The 27,056-nt window shown below is 33.7% G+C and overlaps 1 protein-coding gene across 3 annotated transcripts in view; it reads left to right on the forward strand.

The window, feature by feature from the left end:
- The window catches only part of LOC111515596 (synaptic vesicle glycoprotein 2B), a 138,361-nt gene that overhangs the window by 75,694 nt on the left and 35,611 nt on the right, over positions 1–27,056 (forward strand). For 2 of the 3 annotated variants that reach the window (XM_074172861.1, XM_074172863.1), the window contains exons 2-3: positions 11,014–11,070; positions 15,609–15,770. In XM_074172861.1, coding sequence (XP_074028962.1) covers positions 11,014–11,070; positions 15,609–15,770 — 219 coding nt within the window. Of the gene's footprint in view, positions 1–10,773; positions 10,950–11,013; positions 11,071–15,608; positions 15,771–27,056 lie in introns of those variants that run through there. The other variant, XM_074172862.1, reaches the window with a different exon arrangement.

The following is a 27,056-nucleotide window of genomic DNA, read 5'->3' on the forward strand; positions in this document are numbered from 1 at the left end:
GCTTTCCAGCTTACTGAAAAAACGTTCCCTGCGAGTGGCTGTCGATGGATATCTCTCGAATACTTTTACGCTGGTTTTCCTCAAGGATCTATATTGTCTTCAACCCTCTTTTCATTTTTTATCAAAGGTTCCATATTGTCACCAACTTTTTTTTTATTTTTTATCAACGACTGATTGGAAAAAAAGAAGAATTCAATATATTGCTTTACTGATGACATCACACTTGTCCTGTCATTCTATTTGGATTTCAGGACATCGTCTGCGGATATACATCTTCAACAACAGCAGAAGGTTGCATATATTGATGAGGATCTAGAAGTGATTTCGAATTGGGCTGAAACTAATCCGGTTCCATTGAATGCCACAAAAACCTAGGCATCGGTTTTTTCCAAAAAGATAAATGTCTCCGAAATCGAAATAACAATATCAGGATAGACAATTCCGCTTTCTGTTTCGATAAGTTTGTTGGGGGTTAAAATAGACACTAATATGTCTTGATACAATCATGTCGCTGGAATTGCAAAGGCTGCTCCTGAAAAGCTTGGAACAGTGTTCCGAACCAGAAAACTGAACATACCTCAGCAATTTTTTATGCTTATTAATGCTCAGATCATTATTGTTCTCATGTATGGAGCTCCGCCCTTAAGGGTATGGATCCTATCCAGAAAAGAGCCTGATTGGAGAACTTTATACAGTTGTACAAATGGCAAACTTTTTCATTCACCCCGATAAGATTAATCTTCCTCTTGAAAATTATCATTTAGTGATCGAAACACGTGTCGAGGTGTTAAAATAACGGTTTGTTGTTGGGATAAAACTCCAAAATTATTTTTCATGAAAAAAAAAGTTTTATTCATCAGTATCTGGTCGTATTTAATAATTTTGCCTATCAAAGAAGAGCTATGAAACTATGCAGATACGTATGTTAACGTTTCTGAAGCTAAAATCTGCTTCCGTCTTCAAAATTGGAAAAAATGTAAAAAAATCTTGCAGTTTTTCCTTTTGTTCGTTTTTCTACAAAATGTCTGAAGACATAGACAGATTTAAGCCTCCGAAACGTTGAGATAAGTATCTGTATAATTTTTATGCTCTCTTTTTGAAAGGCAAAATTATGAAATAAGACAAGTTACTGACAGTAACTTATTAGTGTGAATTAGAAGTTTGCCGTTTCTACGCCTGTAAAAAGTTCTCCATTTCACTTTTTTATTTTTCTCAGATTGTTATTCATACTTTCTGCATCGATATTTTGAATCAGTTCAACAGGAAATACGGTCTACCTACTACTCGTTCGTGTAACAGATTTCAGCGAGTCAAGATCAACGACTTCACCTTACTAGATCATAATCGAAGCTGTTTTAAAGGACGCCTGATACTCCGACAATAAATATACGATACTATCATTACTTTCAGCGGTGCTCTCGATGACATTTACATAATTTTTCATTTATCTTAAAAAAAAAAAAATATCTGGATTGTAACCCATAAAACTTCAGAAATGACTTTGGGAGACCCGCTTAGGCCGGCGAGAGAAAGAGAATGATATCTACTGAAAGATTCCGTTAGCCGAAGTGATTCAGTGCAACGTGAGCCAAAACCATCACTGAAATAAGGATAAAACCTAAATTGTTTTGTTCAAAATGGAATTCTCTTATGAATACGTTGACCAGTTACATGATAAATTAACACTATCCATTATAATAACTATGAGTTCGGGTGAAAAGTTAAGAGGCATAGAAAAAACAATGGGACAAATCTGGAGAATACAGTGGATGTGGATGCAATTCGCAGCCCAATCCATGCAATTTTGCAATCGTTTTCATTCGTGCATTGTCTTGATAAAACAGCAATTCCTGCTCTTTTAAATGGGGCCGTTTTTCCGCGATTTCATTCTTCATTCATTCAAATGCTGCAATAACACTATGTAATAGTCACTATTAATGGTTTTTCCCTTTTCAAGATAGTCGATGCATATATTATACCATGGGCATCTTGAAATACTGATACCATAACCTTGCCAGCCGACTGTTGCGTATTTACACGCTTTAGAGTCAGCGCATTCCACTCAGATGACGATCGTTTTGATTCTGTGTGTGTGTTGAAGTCACGTTTCATCAAATGTTACATATATCAATGCATACATTCGAGTATTTAATGGTGAGACAGCTTCAAACGCTGCTCAGATTCATCAATTCGTTGTTGTTTTTAGTCGATTGTGAGCTCGCGCGGAATCATTCACTTTCAACAGATCATTCATATACCCAAATATTCATGCACGATATGTCCAACAAATTTAGTTGAATTTTTGTATGTTTTCGTCGGTAACTGCCTCTTTGGGCGTCCATTGTTCTCGGTCCTCATTTCACCCGTTCAAACTTATCAAACCACTTCTCAACGGTAAATTTTCCTGGTGCAAAGTCCAAATGATCAGTGGTACTGTCTTCATTCGGGTTTGAAGGCCGTCGAAGTTTGGAACTGCATCCTAACGTTTTGCCAGCACGAGTGACTGGTGTCTTCAGAGAGTTATTCATCTTAATGATTCACCGATGACTGGTGATTTCTAGTTCGTAGGTTGTATTTATATTGACTCAGGTAGTCTGCCTCTCTTGTTGATGCGTTGCTATTGGCCGAAGTGTTATTATCTGTTAACGACATTGTATTGCGCTGTTACCACGTCAGCATATTTTAGTATGGTATTCCAAATTCGGTTAAGCCTTACAGCCTTCTCCTTTCTGTTGTAGTTTTCCATATGTTTATGGATTTCTATTGCTTTCCGTACAAGCCGACCGTGGTATTCATGATCGGGGACAAGTAGTTTCACATCTTCAAACAGTATCGTGTGATCTCCTCCACTAAGCGCTTGTTCCGCTAGTGCCAATTTGTCTATTTGACCTAATCTACAATTTTTCCGATGTTTTGGTGGTACTGATATAAACTTTCCTGCAGGTGTATGGTATATGGTATGGTATACGATATTCCTCGGCAGCTGATAGTGGAACTATTTTGTCTTTTGCAGATATAAGGCTTTGTTATTTGTAACAGAATTCAATTGTACCTATATCTATTGTTCATAATAAAACTTTATCAAAAATTGAATAATTATGTTATGTTTATTGCTATTTGTTTGAATAAAATCGTGTTAAAAATACTTTTACCATTTGTGTTGAAAATATTTTCAACACGCTACTTTGTAAACACCATCTTTCAATACTCTTGACAGCCATTGAAAATGTCATTTTTGATGACAGTTATACAAAAAGTATTTTATTTTATTCATCTTATGTGATTCATATCACTATCTGGACGAATGTATACATGTCTAACTGTTTACATGAAATAAATACTTCTATTTCTATTGGAAATAAACAATCTCATCATTTAATTAGAACCATCATGACTCAAAAAACGTCTCCAAGCTACTGAGTATAGTCTCGATAAAAGAAGTAGCTTAGCCAACAATATAATATGAAAAATCGTTTGACATCATTCTTACTACCAATCAGATTCAAGGTTTACTGAGCGAAGCAAACTTGTCATTTCCTTGCCCATTCTTACAAGAATAGTGAACATCATTGCTTGCTTTCAGGCATGCCCAGCGGTCATACATTTTTTATCAACCCATCACTTTTTTTGAAAGAACCATAGATAATTATCCAGAAAAAATTGAAATATCTTAAACCGACGCATGTAATGTGTGATTCAGGTAACGAAACCTGATGGCAACAAACATTCGATTGACTGTCCTTGCATTGTTTTCCTATCTCCAAATCTTCATTAGTTTCAAAAACTATAAATATTATAAAACAAAGGTACCCCGCTGCGTTTGCCTGAACTCTATAAATTCAAAAACTACCGAAATTTTCAATACGGTTAACGCCAATGGCCATTGTGATCCAAAAGAAAGTACCTCGTGGAAAATTAAAAATGTTTTGTGTGAATTGATTGAAATATGACGATGTTTTCCATTAGAAGTCGGGAAGTGATGCTACCTAATCATTTTGCGAGCCCAATCCTTTTGAGATATAACACTATATATCTTAACATATTGTTCTTTTTGTATAGGTCTACAAAATAGTCTGCGATGGTATATGCGTACATCTAAATTGTGTAACCACAAACCAGACAACTATCCACATTGCGTACAAATATAGAAGACGTATATTCCCACCCATATAATGGGCACACTTTTGACATATTGTATTATTTTCAAACTGTTTTCTCTCATACGTTCTACAGACTTGAGACTGTAGAACGTATGAGACTGTAGAAGACGTATATTTCCACCCATAATGGGCACACTTTTGACATATTGTATTATTTTCAAACTGTTTTCTCTCATACGTTCTACAGACTTGAGACTGTCAATTTTGAAAATTGAAATATCAAAAATCAACTAATCCAATAATATAACCTAGCTAACGAATTTGAAAAGAAACGTTTTTCACCAAAAAGTAATACCTACAATCTGTAACCTAACCAAACCTACGTAGTGCGACCCATTCGAAGCTGGGTCAGGTGGCCAGTTATCACAATATTCATGAAGTACCCAATGATCTTTGCAATTTTATATGTGAAGCACTTCGAAGAAATTCTCAAAACATTACAAGAGCCTGTTATGGAAATAGTCCTTGACCTGGCGAAGTATTTGCCGTTTCGATTTTATGCAGTTATTCAACACTTGTACTAACTCGGATTATACGAGTATATCAATGTTATCAATGTCATGATTTGAAATATCCACTCAACATGCTAATGCGTCTCAGTATTCAATTAATTGGTTGGAAGTTTCAATCTTAACCTGTTTACTAAAAAAAGAAATTTTTTAGGCCGTTTGGTTGTGTCATTATTTATGAATTTTGCAAATCTGAAAAATATAACAGCGATCACTTTTCCATACCTTGATCGTGATACCATTTGGAATTAAAACCCAGACCAAAATATGTGGGTCATTTATTCGAAAATTAAAACTACAGTTGTTATTATTGTGTGTTTATATATCTTCCATCTCTTGGATGAAATGTGAACCATGGTCGGTTGGGTTGACGTGAGTGGATTGTTCTTCTTATCCAGCCGACCTATATGTGGAACGGTGGTTCGAACCCTACGTCTGGTCGATCGCATTTCGCAACATATTGTCTAACCCGCTCGATAGAATGTGAGGCCTCGTTAAACCTCAGTTCGCAAAAGTATCTACTAGTGAGGAGATTGTCGTTCGTGGGGAGTGGTACTTGGTTAACGAAAAAACAGGTTAAAAGTTTTTCAACAGATGTTCGAATGGTGAGAACTAACTTACTTCTTATTACATATTGTGGTGGTTTTTACTACTTCACTCCTTTGAAAGGTTACATCCTACAGTGTCACCTAACAGAGTGTAAGTTAAAATGGGGGTGATACAATAATTTAACTCATTCTCGAGAGGGTAAGCGCACGTAACCTCTTTCTAAAATGATGCCACCGCCGCAGTCTATACGTGGAGTAGATCCTACAATACGGAATAGAGAATACCATATTCGTGTTAAGGTGCGTATTCACCAAAAAAACGAGCACGAGCAAACAAAAATGAATGAGCATTCTGCATCAATAATCGTCTGGTGAATACAGGCTAGCGAGCGAGCGAACGTATGATTGTTCTCGTTCAGAAAAGATCGAGAAGAAAGCGGTACTACGAACTCGAAGATATTCTCTCTGGTGTGGACGAGACACCAATATGTCGAGCAAACACGAGCGAACACGAGCAAACATACACGAATGCTCACTCATGCTCGCTCGTGCTTGCTATTTTGGTGAATACGCACCTTTAGCGGAACGGTATCTGGTTGGGCTGGCATGGGTGGTTTGTTCCACACATTCAATCCACCGAAAGGTGAAAGGATGACTGAGAGGCCAAACGATCGATCTTCACTACCTATCGTCCAACCCGTACTAGAAATCGCACGTTGAAGAGTAAGGGACGCCGACAGCTGGTTAACGAAAAAACATATTAACCAGATTTCAACGGATTTTAACAGTCATGGAAGTGAAACATATATCATTCATACTTATCACCCTCAATGGGATGAGACACTTATCTCATCACCTTATCAGCACCGTTTTCGATAACATCCCAAAACGAATCACTCATTTTCGAAATAAATTTCGAGAGATTGATATTTCGAAATTTATTTCGAAATATTTATTTCCTTATAAAAAACAAAACATTTTTTTCCCAAAAAACTCAAAAAATGCTCTTGTCAATGCTAACTATAATAGTTACATTTCAAAATTATCAAGGGGAAAAGGGGTTAATTATAGCCCAGGAAAATTAGTTGGGACGTCGTGTTGCAGTGATATTATATGAATTTGCTTTTCATAATTCCGAAAGGGTGGCTCACCTGCATATCTATCAAGTTACAATTTATTCCATCCTGAAATTTCATTTTCTAAGTTTTTGCTGTAGAAGTTCAGTTTGAAAACGATACACTTTTTAACATTTTTTTGGAAATTTCGAACCGCTTGGTATTTATCTGAATAATCCAATATTTAAAAAAAGTTACTTTCAGTGAGAAATTATATTTTCAATGAAATAGGGTTTTTCTTAAAAAAAAATCAAGGAATAATTTTTTTAGAGTTTTTATCCACCCTGTATTAGAGAAAAAGGTAAAATTGGAACCTCTGGCGCAGAAAAAATCCAAAATGAGCACTTTTCCCAATCTCCAGAAATGCAAATCTCTACTCAACCAGCGTTTCACCAACCAAGTTGGCGTCTTCAGTAGATGGGGGTAAAATTCATATTCTATTGCGGTTCTGGTGTTTGGGAAAAGTTTCTCACAACACACCTTCATATTCCTCAGATTTCGTAAATTCATCCATCAACAAATTGTGATGGAATTTGCTGCTTGAAAAATAGTACGAACTTTTTGGAGACAAAGGCCTTACATTTTTTTGGGAATATGCGAGATGTCAGTATTAATGAAATGAGTAAAAACAGTTTTATGTCAAACGGTTTTAATATACCAAGACCTAAAAAATAATACGGAAGGTTCTAGGTAGCAGTAATCACACCACTCTCCTCGTCAATCTACAATATTGATCAGATAAAAATATAGTAAAATCGTTGGGCGTAGCGTAACCTAAGTGAATATGTGAATACTACGTCTAACGATTTTTTCGTTTTTTTATCTGATTAATACTATAGATTGCTGAGGAGAGTGGTGTCATGACTGCTACTTAGGACTTTCCGAATTCCTTTTTAGTGTTTAGTTCATTGAACACGTTTAATTTATTTTTGTATTTTATCTTCAAGTTTTTAGTTTTTAATTTTGTTACTCAATTTGTCTCATTCAGTTCAGGCATTTAGTGCCTCAGTATTACAAGGTAATATGTAATCCGCCATTTTGTAGCTGCGGCTATCTTGAATTTGCATCTTTTTCGAAGTGTACTACTATTCTACTAGTCAGATCCTGTCATTTATACCCATATTGGGGTAGTTGTGAAAAAATATGAAATCCGCCATTTTGTAGCTGCGGCAATCTTGAATTCGCATCTTTTTCTAAGTGTACTAACATTCTACTAGTGAATATAGAATGAAGAAAATAATTCAAGTCTAATTTCTATTAAGTTCATGATTTGTTGCGACCACATTCGATTTATTAGAACATTTTTAATTAACAAATGATCAGTTACTTGAAAATGGTCAATTAGACGGAAACTGGTCATAACAAATAATAAACTTAGTAGAAATCAGACGAAAGTTATTTTCTTTATTCTACATTCAATATGGATTTCTACAAAATTAATAGGCCATCAATAGAACAAGTTATTCTACTAGTCAAGCCCTGTTATTTGATATCCATATTAAGGTAGTCGAGAAAAAATATGTGATCCACAATTTTGTAGCTGCGGATATCTTGAATTTGCATCTTTTTTAAAAAATAGTAGGTACTACTTTACTAGTCAAGCCCTGTCATTTGATACCCATATTGAGGTAGTTGCGAAAAAATATGTAATCCGCTATTATTCAGCTGGGGCCATCTTGGGGGCCATCTTTTTCAAAGTTCACCACTATTTTACCATTTTGTAGCTGCGATCATCTTGGATTTATAATGATACAGAATTCATTAAATTATATTGTCATCAAAACTAAATTTGTGTACCAAATATCAGATCAATCTGTCAACAGGAAGGGGATCAAACTACGATAACTGAATTTGGCCCAAACAAATAAACAAATGAACGGGGCAAGCTAAATGAGAATGTTCAAGAAAAGAGACGTTCAAAAAGCAGACTTTTTTCTGGAAATGTCTTCCTCTACAAGAATCTTTATTACGAATCATCTATTGACAATAGTATTTGAGTAATCCACACATGAACCAGAATATGACCTAAACCGGGGGAATGTAATATTTCACAAGATTACAATAACTAAATGAGCACTTTTGTGAAACCAAACTCCAATCAGTACCCATGTGAAATAGTACATAGATCTGCAACCAGCACCTGTGTAAAAGCCTCACCAGAAGTGGAATAGAAATCATATTTTATAATGTTATATTATAACTAGACTAAACTAACTAAAAAAAACAAACTAACTAAATTGTAGGCTATTTATATGGAATGAGAAATAATATTTAATAATATGAACTTATTAAAATGGAAAATGGAAAAATAATAACTGTAATAACCAAATCAAATCAACTAAATTGCAGGCTATTCATATAGAAATGAAAATGATGTTTTATGATATGGTGATATAATTAAAAAAAAATATGGAAAGTAAAAAATTAATAACTGAAACAACTAACTCGAACCCACCATATTGTAGGCTCTTTATCTGGAAATAGGAATGATATTTTATGATATGATGATATAACTAGAACAAACTAACCAAGCTAAGAGGGATTGGTGTTAAGGCTTTTAAACTTAATAAATAAATTACCCTTCCATTACCACATGTGAGGGATAATTACATCAGTGAATTTCTGGCAAAAACTTAACAATGTGCACTGATAGCAGACAAGCCCTATTAGCCTTGAACAGACAACGTGTTATCTCAGGGCGAGTACTAGAGTGCCACCAAGATTTAGCCAAAGCCTCGGCAGATAATAACATTATCCTGAGGTGGATTGAAGGATACGACAGGAGTAAAGGTACCTAATCGCATTGTCGACTCTTTAGCCAAGGAGGCGGCTGGACTAAGAATTTTAGGACATTGACAATTGCGGAACTAGCCAAACGTCACACTCATGCTCTATCCCTAAAGAGATGGGAAGAAATCAAAGGATGCAATCTTGCCAGGATCACCCTTGGCGACCCTAGGAAGCTGGCGTCGAAGAAATATCTGGCGATGACCAGAAAAAATCTACGCTTAACAGTAGGATTTCTGACTGGCCACTGTCAACTAAGGAAACACCTCCATAATATGGGGCTAGTGGACGAACCTCTATGCAGGATGTGTGAACAGGAAGATGAAACTGTCAGGCACGTCCTATGTCCGGAGTTATCGTCAATAAGAGAGTGTGTGTTCGGCGAGTCTTGGCCTACATCTGCCGATGTAAAGAAGATGTCTCCCAGAGATGTCCATCTTCCTGGAAAGGACAGGATGGACGATGACCTAGAAGAACAACTCCTCGGGAGGATGTACGATGGGTCACATGTAGTCTAAGTGCTGTGGGCCTATACTCACCCTCCCTACTCTACAGATACATCAGTGATAAAAAACCAGTTATTTGAAATATTTATTAATTTTTGATTTCTGCAAAAATTTCTGTACAGGTATGAAACCTTCCCACATTTTTCCGGATATCCTTACGAATACAGTGAGCTCTCACATAAATTTTTGTTGAAAAAAGCCAACACACTAATACATTTTTCTACTTTTAACCGCTCTATGGAGTATGGACCATAGAACATTGGAACCGAACCGATATTCAAATATCTGGATCGCACAGAGAATATGATATGAATTAAGTCGCTACCGCACATGGCAATCGGCTGATTAAATGTTTTATCGCGTATCAGTTGAATAATTCTTTTTTGTCTGCCATGTAGTAAAAGTCACACTCAAAGTTTAAATTCAGTGAATGAGGAAGCTGATAGTTGAAGTATTGGTATTACTCTTGGTTGCAGTGTTCCGTGCTACCTTAGCGTCACCTTATTCGAATCTAACGTCAATAAATCCCGACTGACATTTTTTCCATACTCAGCAGAATGACATATCTCTTTTAATTTTATTCATTATTCTACTTTTGTGTTCTAGTCAGTAAGGTGGTCTGGTGTAAGCGTATATTGTTTTATATTTTTTCTCAATGGCTGAGGAAAATTCCATGTTAAACTTGTCACAATTGATTTTCCCTTGAATCTCGACCCATCACCCTATAAGCAGTAAACACAATGTGTAACCTTTACTATATTAAGCTTTATCGATCTTGGAATCTAGTGTAAATAAAACGGAATGCCAGCCGGGTTATATTGAAGTACTAACTAAAATATTAACTTCTAATTCGAATGAAACAACAAATGTACACAAATTCAATTACGCAATTATTTTTGCCATCGATTTTTTCTAAAAATAGTGGCAACATAATCCATCATTTTTGTCCAATCGCTCATTGATGCAGTTCCTTTCGCTTTCAGATTGATCAGATTCTCGAGATAAGCATTAGTGTCTAGAGCGAGGACTCTCCCTCACTCAGCAATAATGATTGCATCAATAACCTGACTTGTTTACATTTTTCAATTGTTTTCGGGAATACAGAGTAAATCTCGGTAGGTGGCTTTGGAACTGATAATGGTCAGAATTAACCAATAAAAAATAAGCTTCGAAGGTGATCCGTGCAGAGTATGATTATGGCTCACCTCGCCTGCTATTAATTATTGTATCTGTGACTCTTGCGAGGTGCTAAACTGATGTTTGATATTTTATTTGGAATATCATTTGTTGAACTGGAATTATCGCTTTTCTTGAGGCAATATGGGTTAGTGTTCTGAGATAATGGGTGTTTCGTTTGGTGGACTAAAAGTTGTGCTTTTTGGTTCCAGGGTTGGACTTCATTGAAGGACAAGGAGAGGATTTTGAGAGAGCTTTAGATCAAACTGGTGAGTTTTTCAATTTTTTCTATATATTTTTTAAATATGAATCTCTAATGGAAATTCTTCAAATTCAACACAAAAATGGTATTTAACATAAACTGAGATGAAGTAATCATTTCATCAAAAGATGAAAGAGGTGTACCTGGCTCATTATAACGAATTTCATATGTAAATTTTCAATTGTTTTTTTTATTGTAAACAACAAAATTATGCAACAATACATAGTACTTTCATTGTTTCATTTGAAGTATGGGTTTCACTCTTTATATAGGGAAAAGTTGAGTAATTTCGATCAGTGAAATATTTGAAACAAAATTCATGATATTTTTTCCCAACGCACAAAAACGTTGGAAAATTTGAATGCACTAGACCTATTCAACCGATTGGAATGAACATGAGTCGGTACCCATGACAGGCGCTGTTAACATCAATATTCACGGGTATCTAATTATAAATATCAGGAAATACATTATCAATTTTGAGATATTTCACATGACTTTTCGAATTTGTAATTATCGTTTATATAATCGTTTGTTTCTCTGAAAATATTCTCAACATATATCCCTGGTAGACTTAAAGCTCAAGAGATTAAATTACAGGCAATCCCACAATTTTGAAAATTTGCTTCAAGCAAACGCTTTCGTGTTCAATAATTTCGACCTAGGATCTCAGGGATTGATTGAATTATTATACACACAAGATATTTGCTTAGCAACATTTTAAAAATCATGGATTCACACACATTGTTGACCTATTGAAATAGATGCACTCGGTATATAATCCTCGATTATTTTCCACGTGTTAATTATATAAATAATCCTCACATGTAAATCTTAGTAAGAGTATATTTCTGTTTATTCACTTTTCACTTTTGTAATCAGTTTTGTGTCGAAAGTATATGATAATTACTTGTCAATTTAACAATTAACGATATCGGTGATGAATGTCACGCCCATTTTTTGAAATTGTTGAAATTTCTCTATATAATTACTATTTCAATAGAGTTTTGAAATATTTTCCTTGACAAGTTTTCGGACTTCCATGATTTCAAATACACCGTATTCCATGATTTTTCCCGATAGTTCCTATAACTGAATTTGAAGATCAGACAGTACATATCGAATTACTATTTGAAATTTCACTGCATTACGTAGCTTCTGCGATAAGACATTACCTTATTTTTTCACCGCGAGAACCGTACTGGTAGTCAAACAAGGGGTATTAGTGGTGGTGAGAGGATGGATGATATATACTCAAAATATATATTTTGATATTGATATTTCCCGAAATTTTTCAAAATAAGAGTACTTTACTCTTGTCCTAAAATCAAATATTTGAAGGCTCCTCGTATATTACGTGTGTTTTACTGTATTTCATTGGTGGATGTTTGGTTTTATGAAATGCACAAACTTTTATCAGGAATAACATTTTGTCGAAAAACCCTTAATAAATAAGTTTCCCATATGGTGCATACTTTGGGGATGACACCGTATATAGGAATATTGAAATGAGTTCAACGAATAATGTTTCATGCTGCTGATAGAATTTGAGCTACCTGAATTTTTCACTAGAAATTAATGTAATCGTAAATGAACCATACCAGAACTCCATTCTGCGGTTTAGAATTTTGAAAACAATAACGAATAAAAGGTACTAATTCATTTCAACATTGTATTAGTAAATGCTGAAATATCAGAAAATTTTCATTCATCTCTGAAATTTAATAAATACTTATGCTTTGAGTGTTCTACGACGAAATTATATTCTAATAAAAATTCAGTCGACTTTACTTCACTCAGTAGCTGGAGCTCTCTAGCGTTTGATAGTTTTGAATTACTTTTATCTTTTGATAGTGTTTTAAGATATATAAGAAAACATTTTGTGGATTATTGACATTAAGTAATGATCAAAAACATATTGTTATCGCTTTTGATTGAATTGGAGAAATTCTCCACGGGTTTTATTATTATTCAAGGCTCAAAGTATCAATTGTTTGCAGCAACATACAATAAACGATTTCACTTGAAATCATTCAATTAACGGAGCGCCAGTAGTTACAACCAATGTTTATTTATTTTCCAACGGAGGTCGAGATTATCATCAATTTTTGGCACGTCTTGGTCATATTTCTTCGATTTTCTTTCAGGCCAAGTTCAAGGTTTCAAAACCGAGAAGGTCACGAATGGTGTGACTGAGTTTATGACATCTGAATAAAAAGTAGTGATTTTTGTATTAAATTAAAATAACTATTTTGAGTTTAGCTGTGATTGCATTTCATTGAGGTTTAAATTTTCTCTTCACTCTACCCTATATATTTAAAATTTTATTAAAACTTCTCTTAATTTTGTTTCAATTTCCATTTTGAATTATGGTTCATCCTTGTTTTCGAAAGACGATAAATGAGACTTAAGTTTTCGTGAGTGAAATACTATAATTTTTCAATGATTTATAATGGTAATATTTCAAAATAAGTGCTTTGGAAAGCATTAAAAAATCTCATTAGTGTTATTTAATTCGATTTTGAATAACATATATTCAAATGAAAATAAAAAAACTGTCAGAGATGTGACTTGACCGGAGATTGAACCCAAGATCTCTGTGAAATGATGTTATAGAGTTTTCAATCACTTTCATTTTGTTATCAAGTTTTCAGCCATATTACAAATTTTCCGTTTTCACTTTCCAAGCCAATGTTTGTATCTTGTTTTTATTTAGAAACTATGTATTTAAAAACTATCTCTCAGTTGATTGATTAAGTTTGACATTAGAATATATTTCGAAGTAGGAAATTCTCAATTCCGATTGGAATTAATTGAATAACTGAATAACTAGATAGATTTCAGTCAATGACAAAAAGCCTGATGAAAGCTGCTGTATAGTGAAACACAGGTTGCCGTTTTGTAAACTGTCCAGTGAAAATCTCACATTATTTACCTCATGAATTTTTTTAGACGTAAATAAATGATGATATCCAAATAATCATAGAAGAACATTAGTAATATAGTAACATCAATATAAATGAGTCTTTCATTGGTATAGTTTTGCAGAGCAGATTTGTTTTTGAAATCTCTCTTAATAAAATTCCACAATGAAGTTTTTCGATACGAGTATGGAAGTATAATAAAATCATTTGAATTGAAAGTGGCTTTTTTTGGAGATTAGCTTTTGGGAATGAACCTTTTGGATTTCTGCTTCATCATCATATAGAAAGTGTAAAATTTCTGAAAATAGCAAAAGAGATGTAATATATCAATAAACACCCTTCACAAACATGTGAAGATTAGGCACACAAATTTCTTTCAGCTACTTTCAATCAAGAAGATTGAATTAAAACAAATTGTAATACAGAATGCTACACGAAGTAAAGTATGAAAAAGTATATGATTTAAATATTCATATGAAAAACAGTCAATCTTCAGTACTTTACTCGGGTAAAAACACTAATTTTCAACTCTAATCAGTACTTTTTGGGTAATCATGAAATACGATTCGGTCATTACGTGAAAAACTTCATCAATTTTGTCAGTGGAAGATAGTGGAAAAATTCCTGAAAAAATTAAATATGTCAATGTCTCTACAGAGATGTGTAGAGCATGCAAAGAAGTATCTTTCAGATAAAATTGAAAAATATTCAAATAAATTCTTCTAAATATGAACATTGGATTGCACAGAAATCAATTTTTCTCATTTATTTTGTATCCCAAATATTCGTAGTAAAATTAAAATACAGAAACACAGCAAAACGTAATAATGACATAGTAATGTAATATGACGTATATATTAAATACTTTTTAAAAAATTGAATACCGAAAAATGAATGTGAATGATTCTACCTCAATGGATAAATTAGAATAAATATTATTATTTTGAAAACATTGATTCATACGTGAACTTCTAACTTTTTCCATTCATTATTATTCAATAAACGCACTTCAGAACTCAATTTAGTTTCCTAACCGTGAATATCAGAGGAAAATTAATAAAATCTTTTCTTTTCGTGTATTTTATACACGAAATATAGGAAATTCTACAGCATTGCAAGAATTACCCCATAAGGTTACGTCATAACTAATCCGGAAGTGAAATAGACCAAAATATATATTTATTTATATTTCAGGATTGACGATACGAGTAGAACTTTTCCTATTAAAAATAAGAGAATAGGTAGACAATCGTTTGATTTTTCTATATACATATACTAATTGAGGAAGTCATCGTTCATAATAACAAGATGTTTGCAATATGCAGCCGATTTATAGTTGTTGTTACTGAAAATGAATCATTTTTGAGTTTTCTGATCATTTAGTTGTAATAAATTGACGGAAAGCCAAGTTCTCACAATATCAATAGATTCATTTATAATTATAATAATAATAATAATCGTCTTTATTATTTCCACATTCAAAAGAAAACATTAGATATTAGAAATCAAGGTTCATATATGAAAATAAAGGGCGAAGTTTATTTTCTGTTGTGTAAACACAACACGAGAAATTTTTCCTCATGAGAAAATTTTTTGAAACTGACAAACTATTTCATTTCAGGTTTTGGAAAGTTTCATTTCGCTCTTTTGGCAGTATGCGGCCTCATCTATTTGAATACTGCGGTGGGAATAACGATAATCTCGTTTGTTCTTCCTTCTGCGACATGCGATTTTCAGATGTCCTCTTCGGACAAGGGGTGGCTTACTGCTGCCCCTATGCTTGGTAAGTACTTATTCAATATTATTTCAGATTTTTGGGTAAAACACCTTTTCTGCTCCTTCTTCGATATAGCCGAGCTAAAGCTAAATAGTTTGATGAACGTTCTCGGTTATGGCCGAGGTTTCCAGTGTCACTATTTTTCGGATTTGAAGGCCGTAGATTTTTAGAATTTCTTTCTTCCTGATTTGAGCTGGCGCGAGCTTCCTAAGAAGTTTATAGAAGTTAATATCTCTGATGACTGTATATAGTATAGGAGCTAGCAACGTTTCCGAAATAGAATTTCAGAACAGTTGGTTTTTTGATATGCTGTCTTTCTTGCTCTTTCGGTTAGAGTCCGGGCTACCTGGCTGGCAGCAGTGGTTGCGTTTATTAATGTGTATCTTATCTGCACAGGTAAAAATCCTTAACTGTAAAAGAATTTTTTAAAGGATAATTTTTTATTTTTTGCTTTTAGATAGATCCACCAGACATCAATTTTTTATTACCAGGCATTTTTATTGTTGTTAATTATGTGCCATATGCTATTATTACTTTTTTTAAATAAAAGTTTCAAAGTATTTTTGAATGTTTGTAATTTTTATATTATGTTTTTTAAACATAAAATAATCTGAAATTAATTTGCCAGACGTTAATTCGATTGTTAAGTATTAAATATAAATAAAAAAGGAATGTAAAGTATTACGGTATAATGATTGTGGTTAGAGAGAGACAGTTTAAAGTGCCAGACATATAGAAAGCGACGGCAGCGTATCGGCAAATGGACAACATGGCGTCAGTCTAAAGTCACATATTTGTTATGTGTTTACGTTATTTGTGATGTTCATTTATTAATTTTGTTACAATGGCCAGTGATAAAATAAAAGGTGTTTTTTGTGAAGGACATAAAGATAAAATCATACTTTTTGTGGTTGATTAACTGAAGATATGACAGGAAGTTTTGAATTTACCTACGTTTCAAATATAAATTAAAGTACAGTGACATCGAGTTGCCTACAGAAATACATGAAACAGATGGATATCACAGACAATTTTACAGCAGTTTCACATCTTTATTGGCAAAATACCGTGATCCATCGAATGAAATAGATAGTATCAGTGAATCTACTTCACATACTTTGATCAATCATCACCATCACCTGAAAATTTTTCTTGTTTACCCACCATTAATTTGTTACATTTGCTATCATATGTTTTTCACGTGCCAAACACACCATCTTGGACAGGATTTGATTACAAAATGATAGAAGACAATAGTCCAAAACAGAAAGTATCGTATCTGACTCCTATCAATTTATCACCAACAAATGTGTCAGTGGTCGTATTCACAATGGAACAAGTACAAAAAGTTGGTAGAGAATGTGGTCAAGCTTATGTACAAGTCACATATGATTTAGCAATTGCTGAAATAGCTTATAAAATTCAAGCAACAGAAGGTCTCAGATTTACTAATCTTTTCATACATCTTGGATCATTTTATTTAATGATGGATATTTTAAAGTTGTCGGTACTTTTATCGATGAGTGCGAACTATCTCACATGATGATTGAGAGTAAAATCATGGCTTCAGGGTCTGTAAATGGAATAATTGATAGCATTAGGCTTACAGATGTTACATTTTGATCAGTTTTTTGAAAGAAAGAATGCTAAATACAATTTTGTAAAAGGACACATTTATGAAGATCTTTTAGAACATCAGAAAAAAAATTCGTTCTCATCGTCAACGGACACTGATTTATTACCGAATAAAATATTATCACAATTGCAAGATTCTTACAAGAGGTAGGTAGCAAAGACCAGGCAATGTATATTTGGAAAAACAACACAGTTCTATATGATCTATATCCAGTTGATTAGTTATTAGATAAAAATTTCGAGAAGTATACGTATGGGTGACTTTCAAATGTTAAACACGTGATTCCAAAAATAGCGAACTTATTTTTTATTGTAAATCAACCAAACTACACTTATTTTTTATTATATTTTCATTTTTATGTTGAAATTTTTTCATTCCAACTTGTATTTACAAGAACAAGTGTAAGTAATGTATTTTTGCAATTATTTCCTGTCTCATTCCTAAAATTTTCTGTTATACACTAGCCGATTCGCTGCCATTGCTTTCTATTTCTCTTGCACTTTAAACTGCCTCTCTCTAACCACAACCATTATACCGCAATAATGTTCATTACTTTTTTATTTATATTTGATACTTAACAATCGAATTAACGTCTGGCAAATCAATTTTAGATTATTTTATGTTCAAAGAACATAATATAAAAATTCAAATACTTTGAATTTTTTATTTAAAAAAAATAAAAACTCGTGTATGGCACATAATTAACAACAATAAATATGCCTGGCAATAAAAAATTGATGTCTGGTGGATCTATCTGAAAGCAAAAAATTAAAAATTACACTGTAAAAAATTCTTTTAAAGTTAGACTTTTACCTGTGCAGATAACATACGCATTGATAAACGCAATCACTACCGCTAGCCAGGTAGCCCGGATTCTAACCGAAAGAGCAAGAATGACAGCATATCAAAAAACCAACTGTTCTAAAAATTTTGTTTTCCCAACGTTGCTAGCTCCCGTACTAATATTACGGCTGCGTAATGCGTATTCATGTTGACTCCTCAGGTAATTTGGTGTTTATACCTGTACCTGGCACAGGTAAATTACGTAAAGTGTGTTTATGTTGATTCAAGTAGTCTGGTGTGATAATACTTGTACCTGAATTTGAGGAAACACATCATTGAAACTGTTTTCAATATCAGCACTATCAGCAGCAGGAGTTTGTGGCATACTTGTAGGAATTTATATATCGGAATCATCAAATGATCTATGGAAACAAGGCTGAAGGAGAATGAAAGAAACTACAGACAGACCAAACGGACAAGTCAGCTGCGGCGGAGTACGCACTCAGTGAAGGAAACCACAGGATTCTGTTTGAAAAGCAAGCCAAAGCCGACTGATACGGGAGCCAATAGAGATCCACAAACACACGGATAATTTCAACAGAAGAGAATAAGCTGTGAACTTCAATCGAATATGGGATACCATTCTGAGAAGAACAAGTATAGCAAACAGCATGATGACAGGTAGAAAAGGGTCAACGAATTTGATTGACAATTTACCAAATCCAGGTATAGGTATTATTATACCAGACTACCTGAATCAACATAAGCATGCTTCAGGTAATTTTCCTCAGCCAGGCACTCCAAACACCTGTAGAGTCAACATAGTCACGCGATACGCAGCTGTAATAACCAGTCATCGGATATATCAACCCAGGATGTATTAACCTCTGAGGAAGCTAGCCACCCGTGTCATTGAAACGTCAGGAAGAATTTCCAAAAATCCACGGTTTTCAAACCCGATAAACAATGACACTGGGAACACTCTGGTGAGTTCAGGGTTCGCTTCAACCTGAGATCACAAGAACATCTCCTGATGATGCCAATAAAAAAAGTATTCCATTAGAACTCACAATTCTTCATCTCAGAATTAGAATTTCCAGACATACGTGTCTATTCGTACATTTCATCGTCAGATTACAGCTATTAATATACGGCATTGTACTCAGAAAATAACAATTTGGTCGTTTTTGATGTGAAGGAAGGACAGAAACCCAGGTATTACCTGTACATGAAAACTTCACTTAAATACGTTACAGCACCAACATTTATCATCGCCAGACTTGAAGGAAGGTAGAACTGAAAACTCGGGCATTAAATAAATCCAAAAAAAGCACTGTTTCCGAACACCTGAACTGCAAAAAAATTCATTTCACCAACCAAGTTGGCGCCTTCAAAAGATGAAGTAGACTAAAGTTTCCTGGTGTTTGGGAGCAATACTTATTTTGGATTATTACTCTTTCTGCGTCCACCAGACAGCCGAAATCTTCAAAATTCCAGAAAATTTAAGTTGTAGCAGTATGCCTAAATTTTGAACATTACTTGGAGTACAATTTGAAACAATTGTTAACATTCAAATCAATTCGATGAGTCTAAGTTACGTTATGAGAATTCTCAATAAGTAGCCAAAAAATATTATATCACTTTTCTAGACTGATGATGATGTGTTATGTCATCGCGTTTGATGTGGGCTTTGAAATACTCTTACTTCTGGCTTTGGAGATCATTTCAATATACTCTCCATTGATATAACTAATATAAGTAAGATAACTTCTCTCTTTTAATATCGATGTATCTCTTATATGTTTGTGAAGGACTGCATTTTAGTTTTGTTGAATCGTTCAATGCTTGTTGTATCTGTGAAAAATTTCAATTTTTTGTCATTCGACTGATTTTCTTTAATCGTTTCATTAGTGAAGGATATGAAAACTCGTTTCTCGTTAGAAAAATAAAGGACATCAAATTATTACACATCATTTCATGACACTATCCTTGAAAACAGTGATAAATTACTTCGAATTGAAATAGATGGTTCTTAATTATTTCAAACGGTCGCCGACTTGGGCACCACTGTTTTTGGTTGATTGCAATATTGATGTGCTAACGTAGCTGTCTGAAACTACTTTTTATAATCATATCTCCAAAACACATTCGCTTCTCAGTTTTGAACTATTGATTTCATTCTTTTGATACTGAAATTCATCGAATATATCACTCAAAATGAAAAAAATCATGTATACCATATGACCTTGTGTGGGTAACTTTAAGACTGAGATAAATAGATCTGTTTATTGCTCTTCAGTAAAAAGAAAACTGAAAAATATGAGGACCAGTTCCGGAACTATGGGGTTCCGGAATTTTCAATTTTGTTTCAACAAAAATTAAAAAAATCTTTCAGATATTATGAAATTTTCTTCGATTGGGAGCTAATAAAGTTTTATTCCAACGTTTCTTATTATCTAAACCACCATCACTTTCTGGATATTTTATTATATTTTTTCAGAGAGTTTCTGTTCCTGTATAGAGTAATAATATTTAGTTGCTGAATATCGTTAAAACAAACGAATAAAGTACCTACATTTTGCCTCTGTAGAACTCATACTTCATATGAATCCTTTGATTTTGAATGACTGCTTGTATGGATTCTGAAGCAGCTTTCAGATTTTTTTCAGAGAACTTTTGAATAACCACGTAAATGAAAATGTTGTTTCTTCAATTGAACATACCGTGTTTTGTTAGTGTTATCTACCTCCTCAAATGACACTGTGTTCGAAATTATTATTATGTAGTTAACTTCTGCTGAAACTAGTTATAAAATAATATTTCTCAGGATCATTGCGATAATTTTTTTGCCAAAACTCATAATCATAGTACCCATCTAATTTACTAAACCTTTCTCTTACCTGGTTATTGTTATTATTTCCTTCTCACATATATCGTATAGGATATTCACATATATCATATGTGAATATCCTACTCTATAAGGCGATTTCAGGATATCTTCTCGGTGGATCTAATGAATTACAAAGCCTCTTCTGCATTTTGTCTGCCTGACAAACTCCAAAACTACCAAATGGACTTCCATACGGTTTTCACTCATGTTTGTATGCATGTTTTGTATGAATTGGTTGAAAAATGACGATGTTATTTTCGATACATGTACCTCTATCACTTTGAGATACAACAAAATAATTCACTAAATATCGTTTTTTCATGAGTCAACAAAAAAGTCTACGATTTTTTGCCTATCTTTTAATGAAAGCTTACTGTACCTATTTCAATGTTTAAAATGACGGTTATATACAGTGTCACCATTAAAATGCGCACCATATGGGAAACTTTTTTTCGAAAAGTTTCAATGAAGTTTAACTTCGGCTTTCGTTTGTGCTTTGAATTTAACTCAAAATGATGCGGCCAACTGCGACCCACTGACGTTCAGTGTTTGTCAAATTCAACTTTTAAAAAAAAAAAATTGAAAAAGTGCATTTTTAGATCGAATTTAACAAAAAGTTACTTGAAAAGTTGTGTCTACGGCAATTTTATATCCATATGCCAAATTTCATACAACTAGGATAAAGTTAACGATTTGCTTATTTTTGACAGATATCCCCTTTACTTTAAAAAACAAGTTCGGATAATTGTCATCAATTCATGTATACATAACAAACACATCATGGAGTTCAACTTTTCTGATACATTTTTACTTATACGGACATTTTTAGAGAGAAATTAAAAATTTACTATAAAAATTTTAACATGACTGGTGCAAAGTTTCAATCACTTGGCTATTTTCTCAAACAAACCTTTGATTTCGAAAAAGCAGAGGCAACTAAAAAAAAATGCAAATAATTTCGATAGAACTATTATTATTATAATAAATTTTAAACAACAATAATATTATAGAAAATACAAATGGATACAAAAAATTACTTATTAATCTGAATGAGGTTGTCAAACACTTATAGCCTACATTTCAGTATGTCGTCCTCCACGTTCAATACAAATTATGGTCCTTCTACTGACATCCGTAACTGCATTTTTAATAAATCGGGGATTTATATTTGCACAGCACTTGCAAATGGTATTTTCCAGATGTTGTATGTCAGTAAATGGTCTACTTCGGTACACTTTTTGTTTCAGGTAACCCCACAAGAAAACGTCTGAAGGCGTCAAGTTGGGTGATCTAGGTGGTCAATAATGTTCCCAGTTACGTCCAAAAACTTTGCCTCTGAACATTTGTTGGAGGGACTGTTTCACAGCAACCGTGTAATGTATTGATGCGCCATCAAGCTGATACCATGGGTCGTATTTAATATTTAAAGGCATATTATCTAAAACTTCACTAACCTCATGATTTGAAAGGTTGAGATAACCGACGGATGATACTGATCACCACATTCAACTGTGAAATTGGAATTTTCTTGGGCCACCATCGGCAATTTTAAGAACTTACCGTTCCATTTGAAGAGAACGTTGCCTCATCTCTCCATAAAATTTTATACGGAAACTTTACATTTTCTTCTCTCTCTCTCGTTGAAACCAGAATGAAAACCCCAAACGGACATCAAAATCTCGTTCTTTCAATGTGTTAATAAATTTTGGCTTGTAAGGCCAAAATTCATTCTTTAATAAAAAATTTCCAACACTTTCTTGTAATCGGTACTTTTTATAATATCGGTTATGCTCGTTTGCCCGTGTTCAATAACTTTTAAACAAATGTTAAGTTGGGCCTCCTCATCATATTTACTTGGAGTGTGCTTTTTCTCAAATTGATTTGCTACGGATCCTGTTTCTCTGAATTTCGACATTATCCTTGACACAGTAGTATGTTGAACATTTTTTCATGGATGCCGTTCATTAAAAATGTTAGATACTTGCCGGTATGGTGTATTCTCACCACATAATAAAACTATTTCTATTCTTTCCTGAAGAGACAACATTATTGCAACAATAACTGTTAAAAATTTAACAAATAAATCAACAACTACCATAGCATGCATTTTGTTTGTCAAGACCTACTTGAAAATTTTATTCAACGTGATTAAGCTTCCTTACCGCCCTAGTAAGTGTTTATAAATAATCTGTAAATACTGAATATTGAAATTTTAATGTAATTTCAACTCTAGTAATTTTATTAATACTTATTGCAGTTTTTGAGTTGTGTCTGCTTATTCAAAATTGAAGGTACTGACGTTTGTTTAAGAAAATAGCCAAGAGATTGAAACTTGAAACTGAAATTTTTATAGCACATTTTCAATTTCTCTCTAAAAATGTCCGTATGAGTAAAAATTTATCAGAAAAGTTAAATTCCATGATAAGTTTGTTATGTATACATGAATTAATGACAATTAACCGAACTTGTTTTTTAAAATAAAGGGGATATCTGTCAAAACTAATCAAAACGTTAACTTCATCCTAGTTGCATAAAATTTGGCATATGGATATAAAATTGCCGTAGACACAACTTTTTCAAGTAACTTTTTGTTAAATTCGATCTAGAAATGCACTTTTTCAATTTTTTTCAAAAAAAAAGTTGAATTTGACAAACACTGAACGTCAGTGGGTCGCAGTTGGTCGCATCATCTCAAGTTAAATTTAAAGCACAAACAAGTGCCGGAGTCAAACTTCATTGAAACTTTTCGAAAAAAAAGTTTCCCATATGGTGCGCACTTTAATGGTGACACTGTATATATTGTGGACACATAATTGCTCTCTGTAATTCAAACTAACATCTTGAGAGTTATCGTAATATGTAAACTCCGGCAATAAAATGAATTCAAGCGACCTAACAAACCGATGCGACACGCGTGATGAAGAAAGGTTGCAATTACGTTGGTTTTGTTTCAAATAGTAAATCATTCCGAAGGTTGACGTTGAATTTTCATTTCAGATTTTTCTAGGTAGATAAGTTTCTAACTATTTTGAAATTAATAATAGATAGATAATTTGCCATCCGTGCAATGCCGGATCGTGTCATTAGTATTCGTATGAAATTGTAGTACAGCCCTCGTAAATGTTTTAGTGACTGTAGGTATTCAAGATCAGTAGGAATCCTGCCGAATCACATCTGAAACACTCTGACTCACAACTTATATCTATATTCGAACGAGTGTCATCTGACATTTCTGATGAATCTGCCTATATGTGTATAAACCTGAAGAATACCCCTAGTATCGTGGCAGTAGGTGTAACAGAATATTAAGAAGTCCGCCAAATTCCCATCGTATCTAATTGCCGATATGTATCAATGTCGCGAATGGCAATTTAAAATCGAGTTCTTAATTGTTTTTGAAAAATATCGTGCAATAAATCTGAAAATCGCTCACCTTGATTACTTGCGATACTCCTCTTGATCCGGTATGCCTTGTACTAGAGCAAGGATAAGACATTAGAGAAAAATGTCATGTTGGACATTAAGAAACGTAATTATATATTTATGAATGTTGAATGAAATCTCATTCGATTTATATCCAATAAACAGTTCATTAATGAGTTAAAATTCTAAATAAAATGAGTTTAAACTTGGTTAATGGTTGAAAGTGGAATCTGATTAACGTTCTACCAATATGAATTGACTTAATAGAAATAATGAGATGCCTCATTTTCTCTCAATGTTTTTCCAGGAATGCCATTATACAGTGAACCACGTATTTCTGTTTCGTTTTTAGAAAAATTAATATTGAAGTTTACTTTCATCAATTCGATCACAATTTAATGAGGTTGACAAAATTTTCTTTTGAAACGTAAACGTTTCCATTTCCATCATGTGAGAGAATGTAAAACAGATAAAAACTAAGATACAATATGAATAGACTGAAATGAAAATGAAGAGAAAGTGAAAATACGATTCATTAGAAAAATTTAAATCAAATCATGCCTCATAGGCTGGTACAAATAACAGATTAAAAAAAATATTAGCAGGCAAAAATATCACCCACTAGTGGTGGTGTTCAGGGTTGTCAATTTTCGGCCAATATTCATTTTCCTCCTCCTTGGACCAAATATTCTACAATGAAAAAGTCATACATAATAAAATAATTGAAAAACTTCTATATGAATTACTTTTCAACACAACCTCAAATTTTCGGGAAAAATCACGAAATACTGATTCTTCCTTATATTTCTTCCGCAAAAATTATTCAATATAAATAAAAATGTATGAATGTATAACTTTATATATGCTACATGAGAATGATTAAAAAAAAATGAAAAACGAATAGTTTCCGACATATTTATATTTTTTTTTCAAATAGAACAAACGTTTCCACAAAAACGTTTCTTGACTTTCTGTTAGAATTTAATACTCAGTCAACCATTGGAATGCTTACTTGAAAATGGTCTATGGTAATGATTCATTCTCCATTGATCTGCTTAAAACTGGAAAACTCCACAAAACTCAATAATTATAATATTTCTATTCGTTTAGTATTTATGTAAATAAGATATTAAACTTCAAATAGTTGGATACAACTGAATTATTAAATAGAGTCCATTCAATTGGATTCATTAATGATGTTATTTATTGATTGAGATAAATTAAATCAAATTATAATTAATATTATTAGTCTTTAATGAGATAAATAATGATTAGTATTTAATTATTAAAAAATAATATTTTTTTTTAGCATCAATTCCATCCGATATATGAAAATCTCGTGTCACGGTGTTTGTGGTCTGATTCGACCGATTTATATGATATTTTTGTGTAGGTATATTTGCTAGGTATGAGAGTAGGTCGTGTAATATATGTCATGCCAATATACACACATCGGAAAAGTCTAGGGATATTTTTAAAAATGGCAATAATTTTTTTTATATCGCTTTAGGGAAAAAAAGTTGACGGGTGATCATTAAACGAATGTAACTTACAACAAAATTTATTGAATGGTCAAAAATACTGAGTACGCATATAAGCAAAACTAAAAAAAAATATGGCTCTTCTTTGGCACCCCGAAAAAAAATCATAATACAAAAAAAATTGGAATCAGTACAAAGTATGGCCTCCACGCTGGTTTATTACGGCCCTACATCTATCGTGCATCGACAAAATGAGATTGTCAATGCCTTGTTGAGATACATTTGCCCATTCAGCGATTAAAAGCTCTCTCAATTGAAACGTTGTGTGAATGTTTCCCATATGCGGAGTAATTCTTCGTTGAAGCATGTCCCACACATGCTCGATGGGATTCAGGTCCGGTGATTGTGCTGGCCATGGCAATACATCAACTCCTTCGTTGGTGAGCCAGTCAGTCACTAGACGCGCGACATGTGGACGAGCATTATCGTGCATTAGGTGGAAGTTTTCACCAACAGCACCAGCAAACGGACGGACGATAGGTAGAAGAATGGTGTCGAGGTACTGTCGTGCTGTGAGGGAGTGATTTGAAAAAACGAGATCGGTTCTGCCGCCGATCATGATTCCGCCCCATAGCATTACTGTACCACCTCTGTATGTGTGGACTTCCTGGACGTGTCTCAAACGTTGATTATTTCCAGGTCGTCTCCACAGTCGTACTCGACAAGAATCTGGATGAAATCCAAATCTGGGTTCGTCTGTAAACAAAACTGTGGCCCAATCATTTGCATCCCAGTTTTGATGTTCTTGACACCACTCTAATCTTCTACCGCGATTGCCTCTCGACAAAGGTGGACATCTAAGTGGCCTTCTGTTGTGGAGATCTGCTTCATGCAGTCGATTTCTGACAGTATCACGACCAATGGTTACCTGGTGCGTCTGCTGCAACACGTTAACCAACTCAGGTGCTGTGATTGTCGGTTGTCTTCTTGCGGTTAAGACCAAAAATCGGTCTTGAACTGCAGTTGTAGCGCGTCCTCGCCCTGGAAGTTGTTCGGCTGGACTGCCAGTTTCACGGAAA

Source organism: Leptinotarsa decemlineata, unplaced genomic scaffold (genome assembly GCF_025532065.1).
Source record: "Leptinotarsa decemlineata unplaced genomic scaffold, Ldec_3_MD MMD2_tig00000199_RagTag_RagTag, whole genome shotgun sequence".
Taxonomy (NCBI): Eukaryota; Metazoa; Arthropoda; class Insecta; order Coleoptera; family Chrysomelidae; genus Leptinotarsa; species Leptinotarsa decemlineata.